General features: G+C 42.6%; 1 protein-coding gene across 3 annotated transcripts in view; it reads left to right on the forward strand.

Annotated features, from left to right (window-relative positions):
- The window catches only part of mdh1b (malate dehydrogenase 1B, NAD (soluble)), a 43,949-nt gene extending 24,551 nt beyond the window's left edge, over window positions 1–19,398 (forward strand). Inside the window, exons 7-11 of one of the 3 annotated variants that reach the window (XR_006312098.1) lie at window positions 10,261–10,436; window positions 12,676–12,815; window positions 14,005–14,158; window positions 18,181–18,286; window positions 18,999–19,398. Coding sequence is in view for 2 of the 3 variants with exons in the window: in XM_043693270.1 (XP_043549205.1) it covers window positions 10,261–10,436; window positions 12,676–12,815; window positions 14,005–14,118 (430 nt within the window). In the remaining variant the exon portion in view is untranslated. Of the gene's footprint in view, window positions 1–10,260; window positions 10,437–12,675; window positions 12,816–14,004; window positions 14,159–14,893; window positions 16,914–18,180; window positions 18,593–18,998 lie in introns of those variants that run through there. The other 2 variants (XM_043693270.1, XM_043693271.1) reach the window with 2 other exon arrangements.
- Window positions 19,399–27,608: the final 8,210 nt, after the last annotated feature.

The following is a 27,608-nucleotide window of genomic DNA, read 5'->3' on the forward strand; positions in this document are numbered from 1 at the left end:
AGGCACAAGTGTCCTCACTTATTACCATGTCGTATGGCCCATTCCATTTTGGGGCAAAGCCTGGTTTGTCAGGCAGTGCTTGCACCAGGATGCGGCTTCCTGTTGCTGGGACCTCAGGGATGATTTTGAGTTCCCCTGCCTCGTCCTTTTTGACCTGTTTATCAATTACAGATTTCCATATCCCTTGCAAGTGGGCACTGAATTCTATCACATATCGCCGAATTCTGTCTTTTAGTGGACCCACTTTCGTACCACCTGTTATTATTGTCTCTGGCAATTGCATTGCTCGCCCGGTCATTAATTCATATGGTGTTAGCCCGGTTGCCTGATTCATGATGGCTCTTAATCTCATTAGTCTGGCTGGCAGCACTTCAGCCTGAGGCTTGCAGAGCCTTACCTGAAGCATTTTTGAGCGTTCTATTCATTCTCTCTACTATCTCTGAGCTCTGGGGGTGATAGGGAATGTGGAATTTTTGTCTAATGCCGAGTAATTGGCAGACTGTCTTCATGACCTTGCCTGTAAAATGTGGGAGAAGAAAGTGAGGACTGCAGATGCTGGAGATCAGAGTTGAAAATGTGTTGCTGGAAAAGCGCAGCAGGTCAGGCAGCCCTTGGTTGGAGTCAATCAGGAGGGGTACTCCCCACCTCGGCATTACCTCCTCTGCTAATATTCTGGCTACAGAGGTCACAATGCAGCTTTTGGTCAGGAATGCCTCTACCCATCGGGTGAATTGGTCTATGATGGCCAGGCAGTACGTTTTCCCACGGGAAGGTGATAGTGGCCCTGTAAAATTCATCTGAAAGTGTTCTCAGGGTCCCCTAGGTCTGGGCTGGTGTCCCATCTTAACTTTTATGGGTCTCCCTGGTTTGTGTTCTGCACAAACCATGCATCTGCGGCAGTACTTGGCCACATCTCTTCCCATTCCCTTCCACCAGCACATTCTCTCTAGGTTTGCTGTCATGGCCTCTGTACGTATATGGAGAGCCCATGGTGTAGTTCAAGCAATATGTTCTGTATACACGCTGGTGCTACCAACTTATCTGCTTTCCTCCAGACACCATCCTCCCCTTTGAAAGCCCTCTGCAGTTCCCATTGCTCTCTCACTTCCTGCGGGGTGTCCCCCTGTAGCTGCTGAATTTGGGTAGCGTCTTTCGCTAATTTGGTAGTGGCCATTGCAGCCTCGTCAATGGCTTCTTGTTCCCGGGCTTTCTGAGCTGCTCGGTCTGCTGCCTGGTTTCCTTTTGAATTTTAGCCGACTTGGACTTTCTTTTACTGGCTCCTTTTGATGGGCTTTTATTTTTATTACTGCAACCTCTTTCGGCTGTTCACTGGCATGCATTAGTGCTTGAATTCTTAATTGGTATCTGATAAAGGATTCCCCCACTGTGATGAACCCTCTTCTACCCCATGCCACCATGTAGTCCTGGACTACACCGAAGGCATATTGACTGTCCGCATATACATTCATGGTGTTTCCTTTTGCTAGTTCCAGTGCTTTGGTGAGTGCTACCATTTCTGCTACCTGACTTTCACCAATCCTCCTGGACATCTGTTTCTAACTTATCATTTACCACAGACCATCCTGTTCGGGGCACCCCTGCTGCATATTTTCGTGACCTGCCCACGAAGAGGTTCTCCTCAGCTGTGTCTAGGGGAGGTATCTTTTACTCACCCCCATCCTCATCACCATCTATATCCCCACAGTTGTGCGGTTCCCTCAGCTGGGTTTTCTCCCATATCCCTAATTATTACCACGGATTGACTCGGGGGTAAAAGAACTGCCTCCCACTTTGCCCTTCTCATATTGGAGGAGGTGCTCAGTTTCCCTGTGTTTAGCATCTCTAATAGGGTGTGTTTAGTGTGTAGGATTACTATGGGCTCGCTAACCCTAATGGCCCAAGCAACACAGTCTAAGGCTGCTATGCACCTGGGTAACCTGGTGACTACTGGCCCTTCTGAAGTTTAGTAGTACCCTGCAGGCCTTGTTCTACTACTGTGGTCTTGGGTGACCACTGTGGAGTAAAATCCTCCCTCATTATTACAGTGGATGTGAAAATCCTTGTTGGGATCTGGCAGCCCTAGCCCAGGGACCAATATGAGTCAGGTTTTAAGCTGACTGTATGCCTCCTCCTGTTCTGGCCCCCAGGTTACAGGTTCCAAGGCGGACTTGCCTCCTTTAATTAATCTCTGGATCAGTTCAGCCAATTTTGTGAACTTGGGTATAAAGCTCCGATTGTAGTTGAATACAGTGGCAGGTCATGGCATCTGTTGGATTGCCTTCTTGCGGACGTTGGGCATTTCTTTGAGTCCCTGGGATATGAGGTGTCCCAGGTATAAGACTTGTGTTTTGCCTTTGTGGGGCTGAGTTTTAACCCTGTGGTTGCCAATTCCTGTAATACTAGACATAAAGCCTCCTGGTGTCCAGACTCGGACTCTGAGGCAATTAGGATATCATTCACATATTGGAGGGCAGAGCTACTCTCTGGTAAATCTACTCTCTTCAGAATATCGCTCATCACCCTGTGAAAAATAGTGGGGTGTTGTGGAACCCTTGTGGCAGGCGCATCCACGTATACTGCCTGTCCTCTACTGTAAAAGCGAATTTATTCTGGAACTCAGGGTGTAACGGAATAGACCAGAAACCGTTGGCTATGATCAAAACAGTAAAAATCTTGTGTTCGGGAACCAAGGCATTTAAAGTGATGGAGGAGTCTGCAACAATGAGGTGCAATTTGGGGGTGACCTTATTTACTCCTGTATAATCAATGGTGAGCCTGTATCTCACATTAGACTTTATTACTGGCCACGTTGGGGAATTAGTCGTACTTATGGTTGCTTTCAGGATTCCCTGTTTCCCTGTGCAAGGACTATCTCCACAACTGCTTTTCTGCTTCAAGTTTTATTGGGTATTGCCGGTGGGACTTATGCTCCGGTCCAGGAACCCTAATTGGATCCATGTTAACTAGACCTGTATCTAACTTTGTTTCTGCCCATGTTCTGGGGACAGAGTACAGATGGAGCCAAATCCTCCCTTTTCGAGGTTCCAGTCCCTACTGGTGACTGTAGCCACTTTAACAGTTTCAGGATAACTTGTAAGTTTCCCAATCTCGGTCTTTTGACCACCCTATCTGGGCCAAATCAATTTTCCTTATGCACAATTGATTAGAATATTATATTCTCTCATGAGATCATTGCCAATTATGGTGCCCTCATTATTTTGGCATACATAGAATTTCATGGGGATATATACATATATGTTGTTTATTTCTATGAGGGTAGTTTTGCTTAGGTAAGCTGGTGTTTTATCCCTCCTACCCCAGTTAAGTGAATCATTTTATTTGTGCGGGATAAGGGTAAGTTTGTGATGGATACAGCCATTCCTGTGTCTACTAGCATTCCTGAAGAAGGGCTAATGCCCGAAACGTCGATTCTCCTGTTCCCTAGATGCTGCCTGCTTTTCCAGCAACACATTTCCATCTCTGATCTCCAGCATCTGCAGACCTCACTTTCTCCTCTACTAGCATTTCACCTTTCCTCACTCCTATTACTGTGGGCACGTAAATTCTCCCCTCTCCCTTACCCTCATGAATGGGGGCAGCTGGTTGTCAGCGCTGCTGACCTCGGGATTCCTGCAGTTCCGCGGTATTCCGGGTGGTGTTTGGGGGTGCCCCATGCTTTTCCCAGCACACCGCTTCTATGTGTCCTGTTCTGTTGCAGTGGCTGCAGTATTTTACTTTGTTCCCTGTTCGTGGGGCCCTCCATTCTCTAGCAAAGTGTCCCTGTTGGCCACAGTTGTGGCAGGATAGTTTTATTCTCCACTCACCCTCTGAATGGCTTTCTCTAGGTTAAACTTTCTTTTGTTTAGAATAAATCTGACAAAGAATCACAGTAATTCCATCAGTTCTGTCTCTATTTATTCAAATCACCATAGTCACATTTCTGCACGACTTTGCAGAGATTATTAATGAAATTCTGGAGGCTGGACTCTGAATATTCTTCATTCAAAATTTTATTAGTTTTGATCTTAAAGTAATTGTCAAAGACAATTTCAAGATATCTTTGTGAATAGCTTGTTTTTTTTTGCACCTTGATGAGTTATGCTCTCTTCATTGTAAATAGAAGCATTTTTATTTGCTTGCCTTCTGTTTTAGTATTTAATTTGGAAGTTATTCTATACTTTAAGAAGTGCTTTCTTTAAGATGCATCTTATTTGGCCAGCACTGTAATAAAATCTTACCGGCAATATTATTTCTGATGCCATGTTTTCCTAACGTGACTGTTTATTTTCCTAGCTTAGAAAGCTTTTGTTTTGCAGTAAAAGCTGAGTTGTTGTACTGCAGCGTTTGCCTGCATTTTGCATCCAAAATGGAATATTCCTATCTTTCATGGCCAAAATAGAGAATTCACTGGATGAATGCTGCAATTCACAACCTTAATAAATGATTCCTGTTACTTTATTGGCTTAACTGCACCCTTCCCACTGCTTGCAGCTTTAGTAAATGATGTCCACTTTAATCTTCATTTCACTAAAATATTCCCACCATTTGAGGTTTTAAGGATGAGTCCGGCTTGGTTTAATAATGTTCTCCTGCGCCATTCCCGTTGTCTGCAGTTCCAGTAATAATTTCCATTTCTTTCATGGCTGGATGCTTTCTAGTCCCTATGGTTTAACTAAATGCATCCAGTCTTTAATGCAGTTTCAATGAAGCATCTCCCATCTTTTGTGTGGCCTTCATAAAGTCTTCTAAATTTCTTTTTCCATTAAACTAGTATTTAGGCTTCTGATCTGCCCCTTTGTCTCTTTAATTCTGGCATTACATGTCCCCAGGTCTGCAACTTCAGTTTAATTTGCTTTTGTGGCCCTTGATTTCCCTTGCTGTATTGTGCCTTACAGTGCCAAACTGCTATGCAAGTAACCTGAGATGTAGTTCCTTAATTTTTGCTTTGCCTGCGTATGATACCTTGGAATCGTAGGTCCGGATTTTCACATAGCGTCTTCCACACAGCACACCTGACCCAACTGTGACTTTGCCTCAAGGCCTCTGTTTCCATATGGAGGGTTCGGGTTCATAGTACAGCTTGTGAATTTGATGAAAAGTGGGCGGAGTATACATATAGAGGCTGTCTGACTAGCGGACCCACCTCAATTCACATTAGCCCAGTTTTCAATAGTGTTTCATGACCCCCTAAATCTCACCTCTCATTCCACCCACCATGCCAAGCCATGTCCGCTTCCTACACCTTCAGATCCCTAGGCCACCTCCATGGCCTTTCAGTTCCCCTCAGATTCACCATGCCACCACAGAACTCCCCGTCACCACATGTCCCCTCAGATTGCCCATGTCTTTTCTCTATCTCCTATATACATTTTATACATTCACCAATATTCACTGTGTACAGTACTCAGGGGCCATACAGTTACAATGGGAATTATCTTAAATATAGTTTTTTTTTGGTTATCATCTGCTCCATTTCAAAGCAGACTGCTTGTCAATCATTTTCAAAAGCAGAGGATTTTTTTGTATCACTGCATTTAAGTTAGAGCTGTCTGCATTTAAGTTATAGCACCCAATGTATCAAGGAGAGTTTACTAAGACATTGTTCCTACATCTTTGAAAGTATCATGGCACTTTCTCCATTGGAAAGATCAGTGTAATGAATGTCAACACTTACAAAATGCCGGTCAATTTAATGGTTAACTTATCTTTGCAGATTTCCTTACTAGAGACCTGTAATGATTCACTGCATTAAAAAAGACACCTACATTACAATACAACATCTAACAATGACATTTGAAGATGTTGCACATATGTTGTACAATGGTCCCAAATCCTCAGCAGGCTTCTACCAGTGTTACAAATTTTACAAGTGGATGAATTCTTTTTGGACTTCTAAATCCTGCATGAGTGCACGCAAATCATGTGTAGGAGGGTGTATGGTTTTCCTGATTTGGAGGAGCTGATTTTGGACTGGGGTGGACAAAGTTAAAAGTCACATGACACCCAGTTTATAGTCCAACAGGTTTATCCAAATAAACCTGTCGGACTATAATCTGGTGTTGCGTGATTTTTAACTATAGTTTTCCTGTGATCCTCAAAGTGGGGACACTGAGCTTGACTGAGATGCATGTATTTTTCACAATTCCTGACCTGCAAAAAGGCTGCATGAAAAAGGCACTGGGTAGGCACAGCGGAAAAAAACAGTTGAGTCTTTTGTAACCACATTTGCATTTACATTGAGAGATGACAAGATACCCATTTGACTTTGAAGTTGATCTGCACTTTCCTGCAGTTATCCTTCTCAGGAGAATGGTATCAGTTTCTGCAACCTGGAATTCCCACGCGGAATAAGAGGAGCAGCACTAGCAACACCAAAAATGCCAGGAACGGCACCAGTGAGAGCAGCAGCTGCCTTCTCAGCTTCCTGTCTTCTGCATGACAGAGGGCACAATAAACAGCTTTGTCTCATACAGTGTATGCTGATGGAGGATCATCATTCTGAATGGGAATGAGTGACAGGAGACTCAGACTTTGCTGCATGTCAGTGCTGATCTCTGTACACTCTTGGTGCAAGATGTATTCCAAGTGGGCTTACATTGCCAGTGACTGTCGATGTGCAGATATCTGTAGAATTTCACAATCCACTGGACAGAAGTGCCCCTCCCAGGTGACCGATTCCATGTTTGTCGGCACTTAGGACCACTTTGCTACTGATGAGGTCACTCAGAATCAATTCTTATGAAGAGTCATATTGGACTTGAGCTATTGATTCTGTTTCATGCTCCACAAATGCTGGCAAACCTGTCAAGTTTCTTGCGCACTTGTTTTTTACTTCAGATCTCCAGCATCTGCAGTATTTTGCTTTTATTGGAATCAGCGGGGTCTCGGATTTTCTATCTGGAATCCCATGGGACCAAGGAGTCACGACCTCCACATGTGACAGGAAAGGTATCTTGAGATCTTGAGATTGGAGTATTCATCAGTTGGAAGAGATTCCTGCTCTGCAGTGTTCAGCTGGTATGTAACCACTGGGACTTATATTGTTTATAGATGTCTGTGCAAGATATCCCAGAAGCTGCCATAATGCTTTCATTCTGCATCAATCATGTCTCCCATAAAACTTTGCACCTGAAAAGATGTGTCAGCAAATTACGCCTTTCAGACAAAAAGCTATCCTCTTAAGGATGTGACTGGATACTTTTGAGAAAGCTGACATGTGATGAGCAACAGAAGCCAAATGAGTACAGTAGTCATCCTTGAGCAAGTCATTGGGTTGCTGAGAATGCAACTCAGGTGCCAAGGCAGTCTGCAGATTGTGTACCTTGTTGTGTGTCCTGAATATCAGTGGTCTGCTATGCTTGTGCAACATTGTCCAGTAGAGCTGACAAGAGGAGGATGAAGGTAAGGACTACTCTACATCTAACTCCCCAGGGAGTTGACTTAATTTTTCAGTGTAATTTTCAAATCCTGCCTCTTTCGACTCATACTTTTTGCTGTTTTTCACTTCACTACCGATGACCCCCCTCATTTCACCATTACTGACCTGCCCTCTCAGTTCCCACCAACCTCACTCCTTTAAAAAGAAACTCTAAAAATACTTTTTTTTCCTGTTGTGTCTTTATTTGCCAATCTACTCCCTAATTTTAAATGTTGCACTTTTGGTTAGAATCCATTATTTTGTACACTTTACTATAAAGCATGCACTTTGCAGATCTTTGAATGAGTGATAGTGTAGAGTTATAAATTGGTGTCTGTTAGTACTAAAACAAAAGCACAATTGTAATGTTCAGTAATATATTCTGCATGACCATTTGGTTTATTAAGTTATTTAAAGATAATTGGTAATGAATGTAATGAGTAGCATTGATAATTGAAATCGTTATATTTTAAGAGTGGCGCATGCACATATGGTGACACACAGGAATTGTAATTCTGTGGGACAGACTGGATAGATCAAAAGAACCTCTTGCCTGTCAGCTATCATTTATGCATTTGTATTATATTTTGAATTGCTCAGATTTGGAGTTGCGCACATTAAACTGAGACACATGAGCTGGATTTCATCCCATAAAGAGATGCCTATTTGGGCCAATAGTGACTGCAGTGGAGTGACAGATTATTGTTTAACCTATGGGAAAAATTGATAGGATATAAAAAGAAATGATGTACAAAAGATTTTGTAATGCAGCAATATGGAACTAGATTGTAAGGAGCATTGTGATTCCTTCCACATTGTCCCTCCAGCGAAAAATTGAGCTACAGCATGAACAGCAGGAAGGTCAGTTGGCCACTTGTAACCAGAGATAAGGTTTCTACCCTTCAATGGCAAAAAAAGTCTTAATGCCAAGGCTGTCTTAAGAGCTTAGGTTGAGGTGAGGTTAGGTAGGCTATCCTATTCCTCTTCTTCCGCACATAAAATTGCAGGCTGTTCAGGGGTGGATGGATGGGTGGTTTGAGGCTCTGGAGAATTTTATAGGCTTCCCCTCACCACCTGCAAACCCATTGACAAGGGACCAGAAAATTCTGTCCCTTTAAAGAACTCTGGCTTATTAGTGATTCACTGAGCTATTGCCACGGGCTTCTAAACCAAAATCAGTATATTGGTTTATATTTTTTAAATATAAAAGCCAGGTGATTTTTAGACCAAGTGTCTTGATTTTTAACAGTTTTTCTCTTCATTTGTGAGATGGTTGGTTTGGCATGTTTGATTGTGTGAAATGTCACGAGCAGTTTCAGTCCAATTGTTAAAGAGGTGGGGGCTTCTGATACTAATATCGCTATTCTTTTGGTCTTCTGGTGTCAATTAATGCCATCATTTCAATGAGAAAGAACATTGCCATGGTCATCCCAGACCCCTGCACTTCATTACCAATGAGGATCTTCAGCAATCATGTTCCTAACATCAGAATCACCTCCAAAGCCATCTTTTCTTTTCACCGGCAAAAGCCCCTTCAATTTTTTGACCACTGGTTTAGAATGAGGGCTTTAATTGGAGAGCCCAAGGCAAGTAATATTGATCTCCTTAGACCAGAGAAAGATAAAGGTTCAAATTTGTGAAGCGATTTATCAAAATTGTTAAAACTAGCAGGTGGGTCGATATCCAATGGATGCAGATCTAAAATAATTGGGAAACAAATTGGGATGAGAGGAAGGTGAGGAGAGTTTAGTTTACACCATGTAGTTAGGGTCTGATTGAATGAATTATTTTATTGTCATGTGTATTTTACAGCAAGAAAACAGCAAAATACAGTGAAAAGCTTTTCCTCAGTATAAATAAAGTTAGCATCCAAGCTGAGTGAGTAATAGGGAGGGCAAATTGAAAGATGGCCTTTATTTCAAAGGAAATGGATATTAAAAAGTACACTACAACCAAACAAGACAATATTGTAGTCAGACCACAGCTTGAATACTTTGAACAATTTATGTATTAGATTATAAGCTGTTATTTCTGCCACCTTCAGTGGAATGCCACTATCAGACATACATTATCCTTCCCTCCCTTGCTAGCATTTTGCACAGACTATTCCCTTTGGGATGCCCCTGATCTAGGGAAAGATATATTGGCATTAGAGGCAGTCCAGAGAAGATTCATAAGACTGATACCAGATATGCAGGACTGTCTTCTGTGGAGGGGTTGATTAAGTTTGGTTTGTACTCATTGGAATATAGAAGAATGGGAGGCAACCGTATTAAAAAATGCAAGCATCTTAGGGGACTTAACAGGGTACATCAGCAATGGTTGTTTCTCATTGTGGGCGAGTCTAAAACCAAAGGGCATAATCTCAGAGTGAAAAGTCACTCATTTCATACAGAGGTGAGGAGGAAGAGAGAGACAGTGAACCTCTGGAATTCTTTGCTGCTGAGGGTTGGATCATTAAGTATGTTTGAGCCTGAGACTGACAGATTCTAAATGAGCAAGGGAATTGAGGGTTATGGGGAAAAGGCAGGAAAGTTAAGTTGAGGACCATCAGATCAGCCATGATCTCAGTGAATTGTGTAACAGGTTCATTGGACTGAATGGCTACATCTGCTCTTATTTCATATAGTCTTTTAATTTGATGATGTCCTAGCCTCCCATTCCCACTGTATGCTGTCTGTTGTGCCTTTCCCATCAGAAATGTTCTGCTGCATAATTGTAAGTTGCTGTACCTGAGTTACTCATTCAGCACCACTCATTGAAAATAATTGTCATGAAGCAGCTTGGGTTTGCACTCATTATTACCTATCATTGAGGGTGTTTGCCTCAAACTCTTGTTGCAGAAATTGGATCGAAGAGGAATTTGTGGAAGAATTGCATGCGCATCGACCAAAAATTCAAGCAGCATTGAAACACAGTCTGGGCCTCTCCATTGCCGTTGCGATACAGAAAGTCTTGAATTGGTGGTATCATGACTCACCACCAGGGGAGTTTATATCTCTTGGAGTTGTCAGTCAAGGTGGGCCAACCTGTTGAGAAACATCTTTTCTTTCTTCTGTTACCTTCTCTCTTCACCAACTGACTCATGTAAGACACGGTACAATTCTGTAAGGAATTACTGATTTTATTGCTTCATGTGGAAAGCACAAAGAACAATATAACACAGGATCAGGCCCTTCAGCCCACTAAGTCTGTGCTGACACATGTTGCCTCTCTCAACAAAAAACCTTTTGCACTACATGGTCCACAGTCATCTGTCAAAATGCCTCTTAAATATTACTATTATATTTGGTTCTACCACCTCCTCCATAAAAACTTGCCTGTCACATTTCCTTCAAACCTTCCCCCATTTACCTTAAACAAATGTCCCCAGTTCATTTCCACATTTCTACCCTGGGAAAAAGACTCTGACTATCCATTCTATCCATGCCTCTCATAATTTTGTAAACTTCTATCAGGTTGTCCCTTCAGCCTGTGATGTTCAAGTGAAATAAACCAAGTTGTCCAATCTCATCTCATAGCTAATACCCTGCAACCAGGCAGAAACATCTGGACTTGAAACGTTAGATTGCTGTATGCCCATTGATGCTGCCTGACCTGCTGTGATCATTTGTTGTTTTCAATACAGATTCCAGCATCTGCAATAATCTGCTCCAACATCCTGGTAGACCTTTTCTGTACCCTCCCTAAAGCCTCCACATCCTTCTGATCATGTGGTAGCTGGAACTGTACAGTATGCAATATTCAAATTGTGGCCTAACTAAAGTTCTATACAGCTGCAACAAAAGCATCACATTTTAGCCAACATAGTCCTGGCCTCACTTTGAAGTTCTAGACTTCCTAGCAAGAGTTACAGGAGAACACTCGGTTGATCTCTCTGCTATCTAATTCAGGAGGGATGTAATTGATGATGTTTCCTTAAACATATCAGAAAACACAGCCCAGATCAGGGATTAGATCCAAGGACCACATCCCCAGGTTCACAACGTTTTACAATCAAACATTCTTAAGCCATTAAATTGAATCAGTCAGTGATAATTGGCAGTTCAACCAGTGAAATGATCTATCTCACATAGACATCGGGTGGCAGAACGTTGTTTGGGAAGTGGGGATCTTGCCTGCCAACAGGAGAGCTGGTAAGAGACTATTAATGTCTCTGGTCAGAAAGACTTGCTGAACCATAAGCCATACCAGCCAGTGATGAGTCCATCCATGGGTGTAGCTAGAATCCCACCTTACCGCAAAGCAAGAGGGGGAGGCACGTGGGTCAGTGTTTAGCACTGCTGCCTCACAGCACCAGAGACTTGGGTTTGATTCCAACTGGGACAACTTTTTGTGTGGAATTTGTACGTTCTCCCCGTTACTGTGTGGGTTTCCTCTGGGTGCTCCAGTTTCCTCCCACAGTCCAAAGATGTGCAGGTTAGGCGGATTGGACATGCTCAATTGCCCAGAGTGTTCAGGAATGTGCAGACTAGATGGATTAAACATGGGAAATGCAGAGTTACAGGGATAGGATATGGGGATGGGGCTGGGTGGGATACTGTTCAGAGGGTCAGTGTGGCCTCAATGGGCCGAATGGCTTGCATCAACACTGTAGGGATGCTATGATTCTAAGACCTCGGGAATGGAAGTCCTGCCTACCAAAAGCTGATAGCCAATCAGAATCCAGCTTCACTTTGCCATTCACTAAGATCCTGGCTAATCTAATAACTCCACATTCCCACCTACTCCCCATAACATTTCACCCTCATGCTTATCAATGATCTATCTACCTCCGGCTTATAAATATTCAAGGAATCTGCTTCCACTATGTTTTAAGGAGCCTCCTGACCCTTTGAGAAGAAAGAACTCTTCCCATTTAAATGAGCATCCCCTTAATTTTAAACAGCAACTCCTATTCTTCCTAGTTTTCTGATCAATATTTATTCCTCCATCAACATCACTGAAACAGTTTATCTGATCATTTTCACAATGCCGATTATGGGACTCACTGTACACAAACTGGGTCACCTGTTTCTTACATTACAAGAGCGAATAGACTTTTAAAAAGAGTTTTGTTTGCTGAAAACTTTCAAAATGCCCTGAGGATGTGAAATGTTCAGTACAGATATGTGAAACAGCACACCATGTGAGGAAATTAACCTCCACCCCTTCCCCAGGTTTCTGAAAACTTCTATGACTCCATCACAATCAATTGTTACAAAGGCAGGCACTGAAATATTTAATGAGATGCAGCATTTTCTGATCCTGTGCTCCAGGTGATTTTGGCATTCCATCAGGCATCGTCTTCTCTGTGCCAGTTCGATTCTGTGGTGGAAAGTGGGTGATTCAGTCACAGATTGAGATCAGTGAGGAGACAAAAGACAAACTGAAGGACATTGTTCAAGAACTGAAGAAGGTAAGGTCTCAATAGCAATATTTGAACATGCCAACGCAGTGCTTCTATTCAGTGCCAATCTGATGAAGGAGTCCTCAGTGTGTGTGGTCAATACAATATCAGCCATAGCCCAGTTAGCTGCAATTTTACCTCTTGAGTCAGAAAGTTGGAGGTTCAAATCTCACTGCCAAACTTTCACACAAAAATCAAAGCTGACGCTCCAGTGAGGGAGTACTGGAGATGATGTCTTTTGAATGAGACATTAAACTGAGCTCTGTTTGCCACATCAAGATTCCACATAACTACTTTGAAGAAGCAAGCAAGCAATTTCTCCCTTCACGCACAAAGAACACTGGAGAAATTCAGCAGGTCTGGCAGCATTTGTGTAGAGAGAAACAGAATCTGGTCAGAACTGAAGAAGAGTCATACTGCTCTTAAAATGTTAACTCCATGTTTCTGTGTCCACAGATGTTGCTGAGTTTCTCTAGTATTCTCTGTATTTGTTTCATGCACTGTGTTTTGCTTTTAGTCAAGTGGTTTCTCCCTGTTTGGTTCACGTTTCTTCCCATTCACCGTCAATAAAAGTAGATTACCTGATCATTATCAGTTGTTGTTCCTGGGAGCTTGCTGTACATAAATTGACTGCTGCATTTCCTGCACTACAGCAGTGATTACATTTCAAAAGTACTTAAGTGTTTGTAAAGCACTTTGAGAACTCAAGTGGTTATGAAAAGCACTACATAAATCGAAGTCGTTGTTTTCTTTGTATCTTACATTGCCTCTGTGGGCTGTGCTAATAATTCTTTAATGTGGTTTTGAGGCAAATTTTGTTTGCTAACACCTCTATAAAATGGCTTGGAGTATTTTAGTTTATAAAACAAGTTGTCATTTGATGGAACAATTATTTAAAGAGTAGAATAAATGGACTAGGTACTGAATTACACAATACATTTTTCTAATGTTTGAGACAGATCAAACAGCTATATCATTTACCAGCATATACCAGCATTATACACGTCCTCGAAAGTGACTTACTAAGACTGAGGTGGTCCCAAGAAGATGAAAGCCTTTCTCATATTAGATAGTAATTGGCAATGAATACTGAATTTGATAGCACACCTAGATTCTGTGAACAATTTACAAAATTGTATTGTTTGAAATATTTCCTTTCTCTCACTTGTTTCTATTGAATTCTTACTTTATCACACAGGAGTTCAATTTTAATTTCTCTGATGAGAAGGAGACTAAGGTAGAATTTAGTTTCTTACCTGGTCTAGATCAAGCATTTCAGACAAGAAACACTGATGGAGCAGTCTCTTTTTAAAAGGAGGATTCAGTTCTTGTGGAAGAACAGCAACAGACAGGTAGCTATCTATCCTTCACTCACTTGATTGCACTGTGTACATAAAAGTATGAACTCAGGAAATTCCAAGGAATTTCAGGTTTTTGATTATACTTTCTTTTCCCATTGAAACCACAACAGAACTTCTTGGTTTGCAAGGGGATATTATATACTGGAAGAGTGTGAACAATAACTTTACCCAAACCCACCCCAACATAAAAGAGATTAGATTCTGAACATGGTGTTAAACACCAACAGAAAAACCCAGTCCTCAAGGAACAGCATTGATCAGGCATCTAGAATTATGGCAGCAGTTTCATGGGGAGAAGACTTGTGTTCTCACACATTAATTGCACCAACAGTGTGCTCAATAGCATTGATTCTTTGAACACTACAACATTGTTTAAGGCATCAAAATGGCATCCATTGTGTACTTCTGACAAAGAACATGCCAGACACCATATTTTTAAAATGGATTGATAAATGCACGCCTAATGTCTGCTAGAAATATACAGAGTGGGCAGATCATGATGCAAATTAGTGTGCAATGCTGACTTAACAGCAGCACTACTATTTTAGAGCTCAACGCTCCAGCTTACTCTCTCTCTTAACCTCCTACACCTGAATATGCCTTTTACACTTGAAGAATCCATTACCAGCACTATTTAAAGAGATCATCATCTTACTTACAGGCCTGTTGCTGTACTTATTTATTCTAGCTGTTGCTGCAATTTACGCATTATATGTATTTTTCTAGACTTGTTCAAAGAAACTCAAGAGCAGTGGCCCAGCTGAAGTCTTCCTACGGTCATGTGTTGGCTTGGCTACAGATAGTTACTTTCAGACAAGGGCAGTGGCCTTTGGAACTTCCCATTGGCATTGATCATGGCTGGTGAAATGCGCAGGGCAGCACAAGTTGCTGTAAAGTGGAGATGGGGAAGGGCTGTCAAGCTGGAGACTATATTCACAGAAGGACTTCAGAAAGCAGATCTATGGAGAGGAAATTGCAGAAATGCTGCTATGCCCAAGAAGCCCCTTTGCACACTGAACCGCGATGGCAAAAGTTTGAATTTCCACAAAAGCAATCTTAGATTTCATGGCAGCACGCAGACATTGGGCTGTAATGGAAGCTGAGACATCATGGTTGACTCCACAGGCCTGTTGTTGGAGATGGCTGCCATTTCCACATCGAAAAGGAAGGGTTCCAAGATCTGTATACAGCCCATCCAAAGCCATATTTGTGCTTAGATCTTTCCATGCTCATTTATCTTCAAACCAGATTTTCTGATAGACTTTTCAGTGCACTAAGTGTACATACCCATCAATCTCTGTAGCCTGGTTCTTTGACACAATCACCTGAATCCTCTAATGTGTAAACTCACCCACCAGTGAGCTGGTATCTGTGCTATCTTTCCCCCATCTCCAGCCTCATTCCTCCATTTTTGTATACAAAATATAACTTAGTGTAGATCTCACCTCTATACAAGCCTCTTAAACTACCTGCAATATTAGTCTCTGAATTAGTGACTACTATTCTGAAATTAAGTGACAGTCTGTCTTTACCTTGCTCCTCTCTTGCTGTTCCCACTCGGGTTGCAGTTCTTGGGTAATTAAAATGAAATGGGGCGAATGTTGGTCATGGTGACGGGTCAGAAAATAAATTAGGAAGTGCATACTTATACTAACTGCAATGTATAAGCATGAGAAGGATTAGAGATAAGGGAGAAGGGGTAGAGAATGGGTTTGTATAACTATGAGGATATCATCACCTTCAACAGATTCCTTTTGTAAGAGGATGTGAGACTGGGGTTCTCTGTTTCAAAATAAGAGAGCACACATTTAAGGCAGGGACAAAGATAATTTTTTTCCTCACAGAGGGTCAAGAGTCAAAAGGTGATGAAAGCAATATCCTTGAATATTTTTAAGGCAGAGGTAGGTGGATAGATTTGGTAACCAAAAGGGTGAGCTGTTATCGGGGTGGGTGGGAATGTGGATTAATCAGCTCAACCATGATCTGATTGACGGACAGAACAGGCCTAAGGAGCTGAGTGGCCTATTCCTCTTCCTAATGTTTATGTCTGTATCCAGCAATGCTAACAGCTTCAGTTCATTGATGTTCCTTCTTATACAGTCCACTATTGTCTCTCCTCCGTAACATTCCTGTCCCCCTCCCATCATCTCCTGATTGTGTATCACTTTTTCCATCAAAGAAGAGGGAAGCAGGTCAGTGTATGGTTTATTTGGGTGATGGGCCTATCATGACAGGTGGCTTGCAGCAGTGCGAAATCTGAGGCTGTGTTTAAGCGTATAGATGTTAATTATGAATCCTATTTATTGATTGAGTTTGTTGGAAAGTGAATGCTGGGGTGTAGGAATTGAGCAGCTGCTGAGAGCCAGTCTCCACTGGTGGTCAAACGATCCAGACAAGCTATGAGGCCTTCTCTGTTTAGTTGGCCACTGCTGCAACTACAGGTCCCTTAGCTACGCACAGCAGTGGCTGAGGCGGGCATGGTTGAACACGTAAACATAAAAGGTTGAAGAGAGAGCACCCTCTCTCACCCTTACGCACAATGGAAGACTGCTGCTTCTTCTTTGCTGAATGGCCTCCTCCTGGCAAGTTGCAGTCTATTTTCGAATAGTGCAGAACATGGACAAGGTTATAAACTGGAAGAACATACCCCACCAAAAATGGGAATAGAGTCATGGATTCACAGAGATGTATAGCACAGAAACACCTTTTGGTCCAACTTGTCCATGCCTACCAAATATCCTAAATTAATCTAGTCCCATTTGCCACCATTTAGTCCATATCCCTCTGAATTCTTCCTATTCATATACCCATCCAGATGCCTTTTAAATGTTGTAATTGTACCAGCCTCCACCACTTTTACTGGCAGCTCATTCCATAAACGCACCATCCTCTGCATGAAAATGTTGCCCTTAGGTTCCCTTTTAAATCTTTCCCCTCTCATCTTAAACCTATGCCCTTTATATTTTGACTCCCCTAACCTGGGGAAAAGACCTTGTCTGTTTACCCTGTCTGTGCCCCTCATGATTTTATAAACCACTATGAGGTTACCCCTCAGCCTCTGACGCTCCAGGTAAAATAACCCCAGCCTATTCAGCCTCTCTCTATAGCTCAGCCCTCCAAACTTGGCAACATCCTTGTAAATCTTTTCTGAACCCTTTCAAGTTTCACAACATCTTTCCTTTAGCAAAGAGACCAGAATTGTACACAATATTCCAAAAGTGGCCTAACTCATGTCCTGTACAGCCGCAATATGACCTTCCAATTCCTGTACTCAATAGTCTGACCAGTAAAAGAAAGCAGACCAAATACTGTCTTCACTATCCTGCAACTCCACTTTCAAGGAGCTATGGACCTGCACTCCAAGGCCTCTTTATTAAGCAACATTCCCAGGACGTTACCATTAAGTGTATAAGTTCTGCCCTGATTTGCCTTTCCAAAATGCAGCACCTCACATTTATCTGAATTAAACTCCATCTGCTACTCCTCAGTCCATAGGCCCATCTGATCAAGATCCTGTTGTACTCTGAGGTAACCTTCTTCGCTGTCCACGCCTCTAATTTTGGTGTCTAACCGTACCTCCTATGTTCACATCTAAGTCATTTTGTATAAATAATGAAAAGCAATGGACCAAGCACCAATCCTTGTGACACACTGCTGGTCACGGGCCTCCAGTCTGAAAAGCAACCTCATCACCATCCTCTGTCTTCTACTTTCAAGCCAGTTCTGAATGCTTAGAAAGTAAAGGATTACTTTATCCTAATCTGTTATATTGCAAAGAAAAATTCATTGAAAAGAGCAAGATTTAACTATTCTTAGCTTTAGATCAGTGACCTAAGCAAGCAAGTCTAATAAAGAGTAAGAAATTTATCACTTTGACCCATCAATTTGTGAAGCAGGAAGGTAAATGGAGAGGAAGGTTGTCATAATAGGTTAGGTTAGACTTAGATGCTTGGATCGGGAGTACACTGGCTTTCTTCTGTCAAAATGTCAAGTTCTTTTCTGTTCCATTACAGGCTGTGAATTGGGCCATGTTTGCGGTTATCCAGCTCCTCAGAAATGTGACAGAACAGACGATCAAAACCGCTTTGTTCACTGAATGACAAATGTTCAATGTTTAAGGTATAGATCATATTATTGAGTCCTGTTTCAAAATAGGTGTCTCACTGTTGAGAGTCATTAAAAAGACAAGTTATAAAGGTTTTGGTTTAACTCTAATATAATTTTTTTGTAAGCTCAAGTTTTCTTGGATAGTTTTGTTGAGATGGTGCTTTTTAATGACTTAATTAGAGTGCGAGGAGATACTGAGCACAGTGGAGAGTGAGAGGGATCAATGTCATTTGAAGTGCTATAATTAAACCAGCATCCCACAGTGATCTAATGATGTCAATGATTTATGTTTCACCTCTCATGTGTTACTTGGTTTAATCATTTGTCCAAAGCAATTATCGTGAAGATGTATAACACACACACAGATATGAGGTGAACAGGAAGACTCCTGGACCCACCACTGCTCACACTAATCAGCAGAACTCATGCTTCCTCCTTCCTGACCATTAGTAATCCAATACTTCAGAGCTAAGGAAAGGAGAAAGCAAGTTTCTCAAGTTGGATCTTCCCAATTCCTGAACAATGTGGGCAATGGTGAGTCATTTGAGATAAAAATGGCGATTTCAGAAAAATGGAATTCTCAATGCAAGAAAAAGAAGGCCAATTTGCTGCATTTTAATGGCAAGGTGAGAATTTCAATAGTAAGCGCTGAGAGGCCTATTTGCATGCATTAATGTCGTTACCTAATCTTGCTTTGTTTATGTGCAGTTTGCTATTTTTCCAGACAGTGGGGAGAAGCTCGACAGTGATAATTCCACATGGCAGTCTGAGCAGGTACCTGGCAGCTCCAGCTCTCCACTTGCTCCTCCAGGCGTTCACCTTCTCCAGATTTTGACGACATCTCACAGCATGCTCATGGAGTTTGGCATCGGACACGCGCCAGCTTCACCACTTCATCATGGCACATCTCAGACTCTTATGATATTGTGCACCACTTCATTACTGCACTCTGGAACTCACTGACACCTTACATCACAATGGCACTGCCAGGACACCTTGCACACAGGGACGGGCACCCACCTCATGCGTAGGATTAGAGTGCATCTCAGGGCTTGTGGCTTTCTCTCTTAGCACACACTCACTTTGCACCTACATGGATGCTCACAGCATTTCTACTTTGCCTCCCTTTTTGCCCTTAGCACCTCATTCAGAATGTTTCTCACAGTGCTTCTGTCTCGCCTTAACATTCAGCACAGAAGTAAAGCCAGGCAGCTTGTCATATTGTCAGCAGTGATCAGTCAGGGGGTGTGCATGTTGCCATATTGCACCGTTCGTTCTATGCCAGTCTCACATCTGCCGTATATGCCAGCAACTTTCATGGTCAACACAGTAAATGTGCTCCAACCAAATGACAATGTCAGAACACCTAAGTGGAGTAGTCCTCAGTTGATCCAGGAGAACCATCAGGAGGCACCAGCACAGTCAGTCAAGGACAACGTCTGATCACAGTCCAGGGTCTTGAGATATTCAGGGTCAGGAGGTCCAAATCACTATAGTTGGGGAGTGGGCCATGGTCTGCCATTGAGGAGTATTGGTACATCGGTTTCAGAACAGTGCAGATATCAGTCAGCTGTCTGGACAGCCCTCAGTAAATGCCGTCAGTAAATGCCGTCCTTTCATGTTGGTCAGGGGTTTCGGCCATGGTCATTCCTGGTGGGTGAGTAGTCAATTGTGGGGATTGGAAGCAGCATGCTGTCATGCAGAGGGGACAATATTATTGAAAGGAGACAACCCCATGTATGAAGGGGTGAGGGTAGGGCAGATCGTAGAGCATGGGAGGGCAAGGAGTACTGTGGAAGGTAGGTCATTGATGGTCACCACCATCTTGGCTTCAGTGAGACACATTGTGCAATGATGTTTGTTATGACTCAGCCACATGCCTGTGATTAGGCAAAGTGAAGAGATATGGAGAGTTAAATAAAGGAGCTAGCTGGGACAACAGGGAAAATCAAACCCAATAGGGTTGTCAGGGAAGACAAAGCAAAAAGAAACATGAGAAGTGGAGTCCATGACTCAGTCCATGAAGCTCTAGCTTTATTTTTATTCATTTATGGGATGTGGTCATCACTGGCTGCACCAGCATTTATTACCCATCCCTAATTGCCCCTGAGAGCATTTAAGTGTCAACCATATTGCTGTAGGTCTGGAGTCACATATTGGCCAGACGAGGTGAGGACAGAAGTTTCCATTAGTGAACCAGATCGGTTTTCTCCTGACAATTGGCAATTGATTCATGGTCATCATTAGACTCCTGATTCCAGAAATTTATTGAATTCAATTTCCACCATCTGCCATGGCTGGATTTGAACCCAGAACTGGGTCTTTGGATTAATACAAGTTAAGATTCAGCCCTGCACCTGCAATAAGCTATTCCTGGCTTGCAGTGTTTGAACTGGTACAGATGGTGGGATTTAAATATGGCTCCAGTGATGTGAATCCAGTAAGGTCCTGGCAGTGCGGAACACTTCCTCGACTGGTGAATGCACAATAGCTAGAACACATCACCATAGTGGTGTGGCACGTTCATAATGAGGTGAGCAGCAGAGAATCACATCGGACAGCCCACTAAAGCTCACAGAGTGAAACCTTTCCGTGATTCCAGCTCCACCCCAAAATTAACACTTGGCCAATTATGGGTAAAATTCCATCTTCTACAACAAATGTCAGATGAAACTGCTGAAAGATTCGTAACTGATGCCCTGAGGCATCAAAACAAACTTCAGGAGTCTATGATTATGAAATGGTGCATCTCGAGGTAAAGGGAAGCAACACCCATGTTCCAATGTCAACAAAAATGGCTTCTTCCCTTTTGAAATTATAAAGTCCATTTTTAAAAAAAAGGGGTGACATAAACATCAGTCAGCTGTTCTGTAACCTTCTGAGGGAAAATAAATGTTGCAGCATCCAACCACACTGTTTGCTTATCTATGCTCCCTGGTCCTATCACTGGCTGCCCACAATGCTAAAAGTGTGATCTTGCCAAGATTATATCCAATTACAATAAGACATATTTACTCCTTTACTCAAATAACTTATAATTAAGGCCAAGAGACCGTTTGTCTTCCTAACTACTTGTGGGACCTACGTACTAGCTTTCAGTGACTCATGAACCAGGTCTCTTTGGACATGAATACTTCCTAATCTCTCACTGTGTAAGAAATACTCCACATTTCTGTCTTTCCTACCATGATGGGTAACTCCATTTTTTATAGAAAGACAAAACAAGAAAATAAGGAGAAGCTGTTTCAATTGTTGGTCGACAGAGGACACAGATTTTGTCGAATAACCAGAAAGAAGATATTTCTTAGATAGCAAGCTGTTGTGATTGCCAATTCACCTAGATGCAATAATAATTTTCAAAAAGGGTACTGGATACTTGCTTGACAAGGGAAAATGTGCTGAGCTATGGAGAAAAACAAAGTTCTGCATTGCTCAAAAAAAAAGCAGACAGTGGTGCAAATGGTCCCCTGTGCCATATAATACAGTTGTATTGATTCACTGTGAGTACAAGTATAATGTAAATTTCCCAAAGAAGAGGCAACACTTTCATCAGCATTAACTCTAATATTACCAATGAATGCCCTAAGTGGCAATCCATTGATGCAACATATCATTATTGGTGGTAGCTGTCACAATTGACTATTCATGATGTGGAGGAGCCGGTGTTGGACTGGGGTGTACAAAGTTAAAAATAAGACATCAGGTTGTAGTCCAACGGGTTTATTTGGAAGCACTAGCTTTTGAACCGCTGCTCCTTCATCAGGTGGTTCTGTGATGATGAAGGAGCTGCGCTCCAAAAGCCAGTGCTTCCAAATAAACCTGTTCAACTATAACCTGGTGTTGTGTGATTTTTAACTTTGACTATTCATGGTATATATAATTCCAGTCTGGGAGCACTCAACTTAAATGTTTGCTTCAAAACACCCTTCAAGTTATAAGTTACATTTCTTTCCTTTTAGACTCATTCTTCACTGACAGGTGGTACAGCACCAATCTGTACCAAGTCAAGTTCCAGTCCAACCCTCCATTAAGATCAATGGAGAAATCCTCCCAAACATGGAGCATTTGCCTTACCTGGGAAGCTAGCCCTCATTTAAGGCTGATATTGATGCTGTTATTCAACATCACATGATCTGCCGGTGCCTCTTCCAGATGTCTAAGGATGAGAGTCAATTCTGATACTAAGATCCTTGCGTCAGGCTGTCTTCCTTCTGATTTTTCCATTTGGCTCCAAAACCTGGGCTATGTACACCTCAGGACCTTTGAGAAGTACCATCAATGCTGTTTGAGATGGAATATCTGCATCAGATGGGATGACAGGCATACTAACACCAACGTCCTTGAAGCAACCAAAATTACTAATATCGAGGCTATGATCATTCAAAACCAACTCCGCTGGGCTGGCCATGAGCTTAGACTGCCTGAGTTTCGACCACCAAAGCAAATCACCTTCACCCAACTCAAGGAAGGCACCCAAATGAGCAGGGGTCAAAGGAAGTGTTTCAAAGGCTCCCTAAAAGATGTCCTCAAGAAATGCAACATAGATGTCAAGGCATAGGTACAGAAGAAACCGACTTTGAGGAAAATCCTGTATGAGGGGAAGCAATTCTTTGAGAACACCCCATTGGCAAGAGGATGTATGGAAAGAAAACTGGGAAAAGGAATGCCCATGATCTCAAGGTCTGGGAACACCGCCATCCCTGAACTCACCCCATGCCATTCACCATCTTGATTTAGAAATATATCAGCATTCCTTCAGTATCACTGTGTCAAAATCCAAGAGATCTTAGAGTGAGAGATGCAAAAAGTAATATTAAAGTGAATATTGTCGATCAATATGGTAAACTTTACTAATCATTGTGATATTTGATTGAAAATGACTGGGGATTTATAAAATTAGCCTTGAGTCTTCCACCTTTAATAGGTTAAAAATTATACAACACTAGGTTATTGTCCAATAGATTTGTTTGGAAGTACAAGCTTTCGTTGCTACCTGATGAAGGAGCAGCGTTCCAAAAGCATGTATTTCCAAATAAACCTGTTGGACTATAACCTGGTGTTGTGTGAGTTTTGACTTTGTCCATCCCAGTCCAACACCGGCATCTCCACATCATGACCCTTAATAGGCACAACATCCAGATGTTCATCATAGTCTGAATGAAAATGCTTGTACTCAAGTCCCATAGTGCCACCTGCTGGCATAAGGACATTATGAGATCAAAAATGTGTTGCTTGAAAAGAAGGTTGAGAGGATTGACAGAGCTGTTCAAATTGTGTAGAATCTGGACAGAGAGAGAGAGAGAGACACACACACAGCAAGCAGGAAGAATTCATTTTTGGACCTAAATTGGGAGAAGTGTAACTCAGATTCACAACAGCTCACAGACTTAAATGACAACAGGTTGTGTGAACTTGGGCTGCACTTCCTTCAGTTTAGATGGTTGAGACATAATCTTACAAGAGATGCTTAAAATTGGGGGTTTTATAAGGTAGATGGAGAGAAACTGCATTCTGTAGTGGAAAAGACAAACAGGAGGAGAAATCTCTTCACCAAGCGGGCGTTCATCCTGTGACAGTCTCTATCACGGAAAGGTGGGCAAGCAAAGTTATTGAATCTTTTTAAGAAAGAAACAGATACATTTCTAGAAGTTAAAAGCATCGAGGTATATGGGGAGAGAGAGGTATCTGACATTGAGATAGAGAATCAACCCATGATTGTGTTGAATGGTGGGCTGAATAGCCTAGTCCTGATGCTATTTTCTGTTTCTGTGAGTGGAAATTTAGCAACAAGGGCAATAGGAAGATGTGGGGAAGACAGAAATGCAAAGTCCTCGAGGCCCCTTCTCAACCTAAAGATTACATAGTTCTATCTTTCATGCTTTTCACAAATAGATCTGTAGAGTCAGAGAGATGTACAGCATGGAAACAGATCCTTCAGTCCAACTTGTCCATGCCCAACCATATCCAACATTTGCCAGCATTCGGCCCATATCCCTCTAAACCCTTCCTATTCATATACCCATCCAGATGCCTTTTAAACATTGTAATTATACCAGCCTCCACCACTTCCTCTGGCAGCTCGTTCCATTTAGGCACCGCCCTTAGTATGAAAACGTTGCCCCTTAAGTCCCTTTTAAATCTCTCTTTTCTCATCCTAAACCTATACCCTCTAGTTCTGGACTCCCCCACCTTAGGGAAGAGACTTTGTCTATTTATCCTATCCATGCCCCTCAAGATTTTATAAACCTCTATAGAGTCACCCCTCAGCCTCCGACACTCCAGGGAAAACAGCCCCAGCCTATTCAGCCTCTCCCTATAACTCAATCCATCCAACCCTGGCAACATCCTCGTACATCTTTTCTGAACCCTTTCATGTTACACAATGTCCTTCCTGTAGGAGAGAGACCAAAATTGCATGCTGTATTCCAAAAGTGTAACATGGAAAGACTGCATCAGAGACATTTTGTGTATAGCTTGCAGATTAGACCAGGCTGCATCTCAGAGATGATCGCTTGCTCTCATAACATTTGCTCATTTAGTGCCTTGCTCACATGCTCACAGTGGTCATGCCTCACCTTGCCTCATGGTGCCAATTAGTAGCATCACAAAATCAGGCAACTGCTCTTGCCCCAAGCAGTCCTCAGTCTAGGGGGGGAGGGGGGGTGAACATCTTGCAGAACCACAGTGGTGCTGGGTCAATTTCATCCTTGCTCCCTATGCCAGCAGCTCACGCAATGAACAGACTGTCAGTGCAGCAAGCAAAGAGCCAGGTCGCAAAGTCTGAGGGAAGTCGCCCTCACCCAAGTCCACAGAGGAACATGTTATTCAGGGGTGTACTCTCCCACACAGTCACGGTCAGGGTGTTCTCAGTCAGGGGTCTGTGCCTTCGCAGTTGGGAGATTGAGTCCCAGTTAGTATGTTGGCTCTCTAGCAGCAAGTGGGAGGTTAAGGTTAAGTGGCTGGGGAGATGGACAGGCACCTTGCATCCATCCCAGTGTGTCTTGCCCCGGGACTGTCTGACCATGTTGGTTGAGGAGATGAGTCACAGTCAGTCTATCACATCTGGCCATAGAAAACTGAATGGGGCACTGTGTGTGGCAGCGGGGGAGGAGGGGCCTGACCACAGGACTGAGCGTCAATGGGTTAGTCAACAGGACTTGTAGCTGGAGGCTGTGGGTGAGGGTGCAGTACAGTTATGAAGGGTTGGGCGCAGCAGGGGCAGCAGGATTTGCGAGGGCTGGGGGATATATAGTCAAACATATGCAGGGATGGGTGTAATGCGAGTTTGGGGGTGTTGCCTGTGGTCAGGAGTAATCTAGCTCCAGGTGGGGGGAGGGGGTCAGTGAATGACCACAACAGTCCTGACAGGGGCAGGATGAGAATGTAGGCTGGTGTAAACACAGATGCATGGTTTGGGGGCATACTTGGGGAGCATGAAGGCTCTGGGTCAATGGGGTGAGATATTGGGAAGGAGATGTGCAGATTCCGGGATGAGGCTGGAAGTGACTGGCAGGGGTGGGTTCATCATTACCTTCCTTTGCGCTGGTGCCACGGGGGAGAAAATGGCTGCACTGCTGTCAGAGTGGAGTATCACATTCTGAACCCTGGGGTTTCCAACACTGAACCCTGGGGTCTCCCAAACCCAACCCTGATCCTTATGGATCTCCCTGAAGCTGGATAGAATACACCTAATTTTGTTCATTGTGTAACCTGACCAAGTTGTTTTCCATCGCCAAACCCTTTTTATCTTCATTCATCTGGTTCAAGCTTATTCTTGTGTAAGGAGCAGTACAGCCAGCTCACTGACTTGTCCACTTCCCCAGAGTGTTCGCAAGTGTCATGATCAGATTAAAAGTATTCTTCAAAATGGATCATGAGCATGTATATGTCTGTAGCCCCCTTTGAATTACAAGTTAATTTAAAAATGACCAGCAGCAATACTTGAAATGTAAACAAGACAAGCTTTAATTTATTACAAAACTACTGTAATTATTCAAGTAAAAGTGATCAAGCTATTAGTTAGAAATACATTTATAAAGATTAACAGGAGGTAAGGCTGAAAGGTAATTGAAGGTAAGATCAGTCTCTATTCTATGAACAGTGCTTCTTGAAATTTCTCATTCTGAGGTGAAATGGTTGACACTTGAAGACAGATTCAGCAGATTCAACAGCTCCTGTTGTCAAATAGTCAATGTTTGCCCATGCAGATCAGCTCAGAGAGAGGTTATTTATTTCGCACTAATTCTGCAGCTATGGCACTTGTAGACTGCCTGATCTTTTGATGGAACAGCAGTTGATTTCCAATTCCTTCCTTCTTGCCTCCCATAACCAAGAACTCTCTTTAGTGATGTCTCCCGAACAATTTGACTGACTTCAGCCAGACTTGATGCAGTTCAAAACTGACAATTAATGGCTACAATGCAAATCCAGGTGACAATTATACCAAAAAGCAGGGCAAGGAGCTCAATCATGCTGGAATCCCTTTGAAATGTCTTGCCATTTATCACAGAAGCTGTGATTTTTCACAATTCAATGGACATCTTACATTTTAATGTCTCTGTGATCAGCCCTACAGATATTGGTAAGGTATGAATGAAATCGGAAAGATGTCAAGGTGTCTGTCTATATTTCAATTTACCTTAACATCTAGAAGATCATAAAATTCTGCCATTACTATGGAAAAAGACATTTTGAGTTGTAGGAAACAAAATCATAGGGATTCTATGAATTGGTTGCTGTGGCATCTAAAATTTCCAAATTGTGAGTTGCATTGTAAATTAAATGTGTATATGGCGTGATCCATTCTGTGTTCACTTGATGAATTTAAAACTTGCTTGCACACAGGAAACATTCCATTACCAGGACAGTGCAATCATTTCTCTGAATTATACGAGGCACCCAGACTCGCTCAGTCACAGGATTAAACGTGAAATACTGAAGTGAAAATGTTTAGGTTACAAGCTCCATGCAGTGCTGGAATTTATTTCAGATATATCTCCGGGACTGATGTTCAGCTTTATCAGAATGGCAAGATTGGTGACTTAGGATCATGCTCCACTTTGGCATCCTGGGCTGGGAGCAGGGGAAGGCAGGGAAGGTGTGGGAGAGGGGGAAAGGGTGCAGAGAGAGGTGAGGAGAGGGAATAAAATAGGGAGATAGGGAGAGGGGAAGCACAGAGGAGAGGGGGAGGGTGGAGGAGGTAGGCAATGCAGAGGATGGTGGAGAGGTTGGAAAATAGAGAGAGTCATAGACATGTACAGCACTTACAGCTTCGGTCCAACTCGTCCATGCTGACCAGATATCCTAAATTAATCTACTCCCACTTGCCAGCACA

The sequence above is a fragment of the Chiloscyllium plagiosum genome, chromosome 7 (genome assembly GCF_004010195.1).
Source record: "Chiloscyllium plagiosum isolate BGI_BamShark_2017 chromosome 7, ASM401019v2, whole genome shotgun sequence".
Taxonomy (NCBI): Eukaryota; Metazoa; Chordata; class Chondrichthyes; order Orectolobiformes; family Hemiscylliidae; genus Chiloscyllium; species Chiloscyllium plagiosum.